The following is a 9,547-nucleotide window of genomic DNA, read 5'->3' as shown; positions in this document are numbered from 1 at the left end:
GTGAAATGTTGCCTCAATGGAGAGGAAGGTGTAATGCTTCCACTCCCAGGAGGGAGATTAGTGGGGAGGGACGACTGGACAAGGGAATCACTGAGGAAACGATCCCTAGCGACACATTCGAGCTTGTCACCCCCCACCTCCTCATTCTGGTTTCTTCCCCCTTCCTTTCCAGCCGAAATACCGACCGTTTATTCCTCTCTACAGATGCCGCCCGACCATTCTGTGTGTGTTTCCAGCACCTGCAGAACCTCCCGTGTTTATGACGGGCTCTCTGCAGGATATCTACCCCCGAGCCCGGTCGAGTCGAGCGACGGAAGCAACGCACAGGTTGCCAATGGCAACGGTTGCCGGGACACGAGGCGAGTGGTGGTTTCCAAGGAGAGCGGCGGCCCTGCGACATGGCGACCGTGTTAGCGCAGCAGGATGGCGGCGGCGGCGGCGGCACCTACACCTTTTCCAGCCGCCCCCGGGCCCTGCAGGGGAGGAAGAAATACCGGCAGGAGGAGCAGTGAGTGGGCGGGAGGAAGCGCTGTGTGTGTGTGTGTGTGGAGGGGCCGGCTCTGCGATGCACGGCCTGGGGTCACCTGGCTCAGTGTTGGTCAAGGGGTGAGCGCTGGACCAGTGTCTCAGTTTCCCTTTTACTGGCGCACGGTGAACTCCGATACCCCAGGGAGAGTTGTTGGAGCATTGGTTTCATCTGTCGCCCCACTCCGAGACTGAGCCCTTTGGCTTTCCAGCTGGCTGACCTGGGGTCTGTAATATTTGATGTCCCGGCTTGCAAATGTCGCTCCACTGCCTGACTGTGATGCCAAGGTAAACTTAGAAGCCAACACCTGGGGTTGCACTTCTCACAGCAAGGCAACATGCCCTTCCAAATCCCTTGCTGAGTATGATGTCTTCCCTTTGATACCCCAAAATAATTCTCCCAGGCTTGCAGGCTCTCTCACCAAGCGCACAATCTCCAGCCCATGCTGACTCGGGGTCGGTGGAGCCTGGATGAAGTACTGACTTGAGTCAGCGTGGCATAGTATCACACAAGTAGGTGCTTAGATCATAGATCTAACATAGATTTGGGTCCAACTATGTTCAGGTCAGGGTGCCTGCCTGTAATTCAAAGTGGTTGGAAGGAGGAGGCAGGTGAGAAATTACTAACTGAATCATAGGTTAGTGGATCAAAAGTCAGCACAGATAAGCACGCACAAATGGTGAATGGTATTGGTGTGAACATAGAACAGCAAAGGAACTGATTCTTCGCCCCAATTTAGTGCTGAAGTAATTAAATTAGTAATCAAATGGACATCTAAATGAATCCCTTCTGCCTAAACAATGTCCATATCCTTCTATGTTCCTCACATTGATCTGCTTATCTAAATGTCTCTTAAACTCCCTAATGCATCTGCCTCTACCATCACCCTCACCACCACCCTCTGTGGAAAAAAAAACTTGCCTCTCATACCTCCTTTGAAATTGCCCTTTCTCATCTTAAGTGCATGCCCTCTGGTATTAGGCACTTCCACCCTGGGAAACAGATACTCCCTGTCTACTCTTATCTCTACCTCTCAAAATTTTATAAACCTCTATCAGATCTCCCTTCAGCCTCCACTGCTCCAGATAAAACAACCCACGTTTGTCCAACCTCTCGTTATAGCACATGCCCTCTAAACCAGGCAGCATCCTGGGAAGCCTCTTCTGCACCCTCTCCAAAGCCTCAACATCCTTACTATAATGGGGCGACCAGAACTATACACAGTACTCCAGATGCAGCTAACTAGAGTTTTATTAGGCTGCAACATAACTTCCTGACATTTGAACAATGCTTTGATTAATAAAGGCAAGTGTGCCATATACCTTGTTTACTGCCCTATCAAACTGTATAGTAATTTTCAGAGAGCTGTGAACTTGGACCCCAAGATCACTCTGCTTATCAACACTGTTAAGGATCTTGCATTTAACAGTGTACCGCCTCGTAACATTTGATCTACCAAGCTGCAATACTACACATATAGCCTGGTTGAACTCTGTTTACCATTTCTCCACCCATATCTGTAAATGACCTTTACCCTGCTGTGTTCTTTGCCAGCCTTCTATGCTATCTACAACACCACCTATGCTTGTATCATCTGCAAACTTACCTATTTACATTTTCATCCAGATCATTTATATACATCACAAACAGCAGAGAACAGTATAGATCCCTGTGTAACACCACTGATCACAGGCCTCCAGCTGGAGTATGTCCCTTCGAACACAACCCCCTGTCTTCTATGGGCAATCCAAGCTGCTAATTTATCATGGATCCCATGTAGCTTAATCTTCTAGATAGGCCTTCCATGAGGGACCTTGTCAAATGCCTTATTCACAAACAAGTTCATAAGACACCACTTGCCCTGCACAAAACCATGCTGGCTCTCCCTAATTGGGGCATGGTTTTCCAAATGTTCATAAATCCTATCCCTAAGAATTTCCCTACCATAACTTCCCTACCACTGACGTGAGACTCAACAGTTTCCAGGAGTATCCCTCTTTCCCTTCTTGAATAATGGAACAACATTAACTACCTACCATTCCTCTGGGACCTTGCCTGTGGCTAGGGAGGGTATGAAGATATTGGTCAAGGCTCCAGCAACCTCTTACCTCTGTCAATAACCTGGGGCATATCCCATCATGTCACGAGTACTTAACAAATGTAATGCTCTTTAAGAGGCCCAACACTACCTCCTCCTTTACATCAAAATACCTCACTGATCTCCCTATACTCCACTTCCTTCTCCTTGGTAAATAGTGATTTAAACTGCTCATTAGTTTTTATAAATGACCTGGATGAGGAAGTGGAGGGATGGGTTAGTAAGTTTGCTGTTGACACAAAGGTTGGAGGTGTTGTGGATAGTGTGGAGGGCTGTCAGAGGTTACAGCAGGACATTGATAGGATGCAAAACTGGGCTGAGAAGTGGCAGTTGGAGTTCAACACAGGTAAGTGTGAAGTGGTTCATTTTGGTAGATCAAATATGATGACAGAATTAATGGTAAGACTCTTGGCAGTGTGGAGGATCAGAGGGATCTTGGGGTGCGAGTCCATAGGGCACTCAAAGCAGCTGCGCAGGTTGACTCTGGTTAAGAAGGTGTATGGTGTATTGGCCTTCATCAATCGTGGAATTGAATTTAGGAGCTGAGAGGAAATGTTGCAGCTATATAGGACCCTGGTCAGACCCCACTTGGAGTACTGTGCTCATTTCTGGTTGCCTCACTACAGGAAGGATGTGGAAACCATAGAAAGGGTGCAGAGGAGATTTACAAGGATGTTGCCTGGATTGGGGAGCATGTCTTATTTGAATAGGTTGAGTGAACCCGGCCTTTTCTCCTTAGAGCGACAGAGGATGAGAGGTGACCTGATGATGTGAGGCATTGATCGTGTGGATAGTCAGAAGCTTTTTCCCAGGGCTGAAATGGTTGCCACAAGAGGACACAGGTTTAGGTACTGGGGAGTAGATACAGAGGAAATGTCAAGGGTAAGTTTTTTTCTTTACTCAGAGAGTGGTGAGTGTGTGGAATGGGCTGCCGACAATGGTGGTGGAGGTGGATACGATAGGGTCTTTTAAGAGGCTTTTAGATAGGTACATGGAGCTTAGTAAAATAGAGGGCTATAGGTAAGCCTAGTAATTTCTAAGGCAGGGACATGTCTGGCACAACTTTGTGGGCCGAAAGGCCTGTATTGTGCTGTAGGTTTTCTATGATTCTATTAAGGACCTTATGTACGTGTTCCACATCCGAGCAAATGTTCCCCTTCCCCTTATCCTTGAGTGGTTCCACCCTCTCCCCAGTTATCCGCTTGCTCTTAATGTATGCATAGAATGCCTTGGGATTCTCTTTAATCTTACTTGCTAAGGTCTTTTCACGGCCCCTCCTGGCTTTCCTAATTCCCTTCTTGAGTCCTTCTCTGGCTTCTTTATAATTCTCAAGGGCTCTGTTTGATTCTAGCTTCCTAAAATTTACACACTTTTTATTTTCAATACAAACAAAATGCTGGGGGAACTCAGCAGGCAATCACTTTTCCTTCTTCTTGACTAAATTCATCACTTCGCTCGACATCCAAGGTTTTTGTGTTGTTCTTTCTTCTGACTGGAACATACCTGACCTGTACTCTGTGCCATTGTTCATTAAAAAGCTTGTAAGTTTTTTTTGAGGCATTGTAAGTGTTGTTACTTCGATGTACCTGTGTATTTTTGAATAATATTATTCATAAAAAGATTTGAAAAGAAAGAAAAAGCTTCCACATGTCAGATGTGGACTTGTCCAAAACAGCTTTTCCCAATTAACTCTCCCTAGTTCCTCCCTAATGCAATTGTAATTTGCCCTGTTTCAATTTAATATGCTCTCACAAGGTCCATACTTATCCTTGTCTATAGCTATCTCAAAACTTAAGAAGCTGTGGCCACTGTACCCACTAAAAGGTCAGTCACCTGGCCAGACTCATTACTCAACACCAGGTCCTGTTCAGCACCTCCTTTGTTAGACTATATATTAATTTAAGAATCTCTCATGGATGCACCTAACAAATCCTGCCCCATCTAAACCTAAATCTAAATCCCCCATGACAACAACCCCATTGTCTTTACACCTTCCCTTAATCTGCCTGTATATCTGTCCCTCCGTGTCCCATTGGCTTTTGGGTGGGGGGGGGGTGCTCATCACAGTGAGTGCACTCTTCACTTCTACCCATATAGACAGTGAACGAGCTCTCCTTTATGTCCTTGATTAGCGGTGCAACTCCTCCCATCCCTACTCTTTTACCACCCTCTCTATCTTTTGTAAAACATCTATACATTGGAACATTAAGCACATTCCTGTCCCTCTCTCAACCAAGTCTTTGTAATGGCCACAACATCATTGTTCCAAGTACTGACCTATACTCTTAAGTTCATCACCTTTACCCGTAATACTCCTAGCGTTACAACTTCAAACTGTCCAACACATTGTATCTGTTACTTTATTCCTGCCTGTTCTTACTGGTCCTGACATCTACCTTCCACTCCATCCCTCCACTTCTGACCTGGTGCTCTGTTTTCCAGTTTCTTGACCTTGTCAGTCAGGAGCTGAAGTTGGGTGCAGTTCCTGCAGATGTAGTCATCAGGGAGACTGAGGTACCCTGAAATCCCGCATCTCACAGGAGGAGCATTCTACTTCCATCCAGCCTACTCTGTGATTTCAGACAAGGCAACATAATAAAAGCTTATCAGTTCTTATTTGTATCTTGTCTCTGAAACCATTCAGTTTTGCACTCACCTGTGTCACTCATTCAGCCTCTTCTCACTGAGTTTGTTATACCTTTGGCTCTAACTTCTCAAGCTTAAGTTCTACAATCAAACAAGTGATTCCAAATGACTCAGCACTCTTAGCCTTCGTCTGTTCTTTCTGAAGCCTGTTGAGCCAAATTCTCCGACTCTAACCCTGGCCCGCTCCAACAATGGATGTTCCCCCAGTAGCCAGTTGTAGAATTCTGGACGATCTCAAGGTTGTGCAAGATTGATGGTAGCAAGCCAGGAGACCACAGTTAATACGTATGTTAGATCAAAAAATTATCATGATGGTTAGATGGCTGTTAAGGTGGTTTTCAAATAGGAGGGTGGAACAAACAGGAGAAAATTTAGTGAAAAAATACTATTCTAACCATATGGCAGATTAGGTGGGAAGGTGATAGAAGGGATAGCTTGAAATAAGCTTCATTAAAGCTGAGGTATCAGCATCAGAAGCCAAGTATCCTTTAAATCTATCATGTTGATGCGATGATCCACAATGTTTGCATGGATGGAAAGGGACTTGTTTGCAAGCAAATGCACATTCTCAAGAGAAATAGGCAAGGGTTTTGGGTGAGGAGAAGTAATGATTGTTGAACCACTGCTGGAGTCTGCAGTATCAGATGTGGGCGAGGTGAATAAGAAGGGAAAGAGTTTGAGAAGATGAGCTGCTAGCATTACATCTGGTTGGAACGTTGGTCAGGATCATCTGGGAATTGGGTCTTTGAGAGAATAATGAAATGATGTAATACTGAGTGAGGGTTTGTGGTGGTGAGTGAGTTATCTACAAATCACCCAACAAGGGTGATGTAGCTGAAAGGTAAGGTGTCAAGAATGGTATAAGGAAGAAGAAACAAGAGATGAGTGGGTTGGACTAGTAGCTAAATGGAGAAGGATACTGGTTAACTTAGGTTAGTTAGACATAGACTCTTTCTCTTGTGTACACCTCCCTATTTATTGCCATCTACGATTCTGCCAACACCAATGGTGTCATCATTCAATTTATAGATGGCAATTGAGCTGTACCTAGCCACAAGGTCATGAGTGTACAGAGTACAGCAGTGGGCTAAACACTTATCCTGATGTGTGCCTGCGAGGAGGAGATGTTATTACTGATCTGTGCTGACTGTGGTCTCCCAATAAGGAAGACAAGGATCCAGTTGTCGATGAAAGTACAGAGGCTGAGGTTTTGATGATTAGGACAGAAGGGTTAATGGTGTTGAGAGTGGCGCTTTAATCAATATACAGCAATCAGGCATGCATTTTGCTTTTGTCTAAGTGCTTCAAAGCACTGTGGAGAGCCAGTGAGGTGGCATCTGCTGTACACCTGATGTGATGGTAGGCAAATCACAGCGGGTCCAGGTCCTTGATTAGGCCTTTCAAAGCACTTCATCACAGTATGTATGAGTGCTACTGGGCAATTGTTGTTGTGGCAGCTCACTCTGCTCCTCTTTGGCATTGGTATAATTGCTAGCCTAATCAAATAGGGAGGAACCTCTGACTGTAGCAGTGAGGGCTTGAAGATGTGTTTGAACACTCCTGTCAGTTGGTGAGCACAGTACATCTCTGGAGTACCATTATCTGACTTCACCCTTATGAGGGATGTTGTAATGTCAGCCTCTGACACAGAGACCATAGGGTTGTCAAATGTTGTGAGGATTTGCACAGGTGTAGTGTTATTCTCCCTAAGTGTGCATAAGAGGTGTTGAGCTCATTGGAGAGGGAAGCATCAATTAGTGCTGTTAGGTTTCGCTGTATAAGAGGTAATGGCATGAAACCTGCACAGCTGTGGTTCATCCAATTGTGTTGCTATCTTCACATGGAATTAGCTTTTCACTCACGTGAAGGTCTTCCATAGGTTGAACCTGGACTTCTTGTAGGCTTCTGGGTGTTCGTCTTGAATGCCCTCAGCAGACTGAATCCTGGTTCATCCAGGGTTTCTGGTTTGGAAAAGCTTGATATGTTCACAATGGCACATCTTTATTCATGCAGTGTTGATGGAGTTGGCGATGGTCATGGCATATTCATTCACAATTTTACCACAGGTTAAAAATTATAACTATCAATGCCGTGCAATTCTCCCATCCTGGGTATGTGTGCAACTCTATTTTATTTAGAGATGGAGCACAGTAGCAGCCCTTTTTGGTTGCGTCTGCACCCACCAGTTTTACCCCTATAACCATTGACCTACTACCTTGTACATCTTTGGAATGTGGGAGGAAACAGGAGCACCCAGAGGAAACCCATGTGGTTATGGGGAGATGGTACTTGCAGAATTGAACCCAGATCACTGGCACTGTAATATTGTTAAGCTGACTGTTACATTACCATCCCTGTTTTGACCCATCCCCATGCTACTAATTTCCTTTGACTCTCCACTCCTTGTCTTTCTACTTTAGTTGGTTTTAGGCTATATCCTGGTCACAGTCTTATGGTTGAGGTAGAAGCTGTTTCTACACTGTTTTCATTCCAGGTTCTCATTGTTATGGTTCAGCTTATAGCTGGAGCTGCCTACCCGACAGCCGCAGCTTATTGTGAAACCAGAATCAGGGTTATTATAGACAATAGTCAATAGGTGCAGAAGTAGACCATTCGGCCCCTCGAGTCTGCACCGCCATTCTGAGATCATGGCTGATCATTCACTATCAATACCCAGTCCCTGCCTTGTCCCCATATCCCTTGATTCCCCTATCCATCAGATATCTATCTAGCTCCTTCTTGAAAGCATCCAGAGAATTGGCCTCCACCGTCTTCCGAGGCAGTGCATTCCACACCTCCACAACTCTCTGGGAGAAGAAGCTCTTCCCCAACTCTGTTTTAAATAACTGACCTCTTATTCTCAATCCATGCCCTCTGGTACTGGACTCTCCCAACATCTGGAACATATTTCCTGCCTCAATCCTATCAAATCCTTTAATCTTAAATGTTTCAATCAGATCCCCTCTCAATCTCCTCAATTCCAGCGTGTACAAGCCCAATCTCTCCAATCTCTCTGCGTAAGACAGCCCTGCCATCCCAGGAATCAACCTAGTGAATCTACGCTGCACTTCCTCAATTGCCAGAATGTCCTTCCTTAAACCTGGAGACCAAAACTGTACACAAGTGATGTGAAATTTGTTAACTTAACAGCAGCGGTTCAATGCAAAACATAATCTAGCAAAAGAAAAGAAAAGAAATAATAATAAATTAAATTTTAAAAATGATAAATACATAAATTGGTTGCAGTATACGTATATTGAATAGATTTTAAAATGTGCAATAAACAGAAATACTGTATATTTAAAAAGTGCACTAGTGTCTGAGGGTTCAATGTCCATTTAGGAATCGGATGGCAGAGGGGAAGAAGCTGTTCCTGAATCGCTGAGTGTGTGCCTTCAGGCTTCTGTATCTCCTACCTCATGGTAACAGTGAGAAAAGGACATGTCCTGGGTGCTGGGGGTCCTTAGTAATGGACGCTGCCTTTCTGAGATACCGCTCCCTGAAGATGTCCTGGGTACTTTGTAGGCTGGTGCCCAAGATGGAGCTGACTAGATTTACAACCTTCTGCAGCTTCTTTCGGTCCTGTGCAGTAGCCTCTCCATACCAGACAATGATGCAGCCTGTCAGAATGCTCTCCACGGTACAACTATAGAAGTTTTTGAGTGTATTTGTTGACATGCCAAATCTCTTCAAACTCCTAATGAAGTATAGCTGCTGTCCTTTTACAAAAGTCATGTCTTAGTCTGAAATTGATTGTCTTCAACCTCTTGCCATGGAAACCTTACTTTGATCGTGTACTTAGTGTCCCTCTACTACCATTAATGTAAATCTGTGCTGGTTTCGCCAGCATGGTGTGAAGTTTTCCCTCATCATCCTTGAGTCGTCATTTATTTCAACCCTGTGTCCTTTCGTGCTGCTGTAATTGTTTCCCTTATGCACTTTTTGTTTAGAACATATTCTGAGCACTGATTAAGCAAATATGTGATAGTACAAGTGCATACTAACTTATTCTTTTATTTTTGAGATGTACAACAGCGTATTATGGAAATATCATGTACGACAGAAGGGTGGTGCGAGGAAACACATATGCACAGCACACACTCCCTTTGGTAAGTATATACAGCATGGTTCCAGTTTATTAGTCAGGATTATAGTAGTCAATTTTTAATTAAATTGAACATACGTTGAACATAGAAATCTACAGCACGTTACATGCTCTTTGACCCACAATGTAACCTACTGTAGAAATTGCTTAGAATTTCCCTACAGCATAGCCC

The 9,547-nt window shown here is 44.5% G+C and overlaps 1 protein-coding gene across 1 annotated transcript in view; it reads left to right on the top strand.

The window, feature by feature from the left end:
- Positions 1–340: 340 nt before the first annotated feature.
- Positions 341–9,547, top strand: part of rsph3 (radial spoke head 3) — a 47,748-nt gene continuing 38,541 nt past the window's right edge. The window contains exons 1-2 of the mRNA XM_059986565.1: positions 341–508; positions 9,295–9,379. Of these exons, the coding sequence (XP_059842548.1) occupies positions 399–508; positions 9,295–9,379 (195 nt within the window). The 5' untranslated portion in view covers positions 341–398. The remainder of the gene's footprint in view (positions 509–9,294; positions 9,380–9,547) is intronic.

Source organism: Hypanus sabinus, chromosome 12, assembly GCF_030144855.1.
Source record: "Hypanus sabinus isolate sHypSab1 chromosome 12, sHypSab1.hap1, whole genome shotgun sequence".
Lineage (NCBI taxonomy): Eukaryota > Metazoa > Chordata > Chondrichthyes > Myliobatiformes > Dasyatidae > Hypanus > Hypanus sabinus.
The sequence above is the reverse complement of the archived record's forward strand: the minus strand, read 5'-3'. Positions and strand labels throughout refer to the sequence as shown.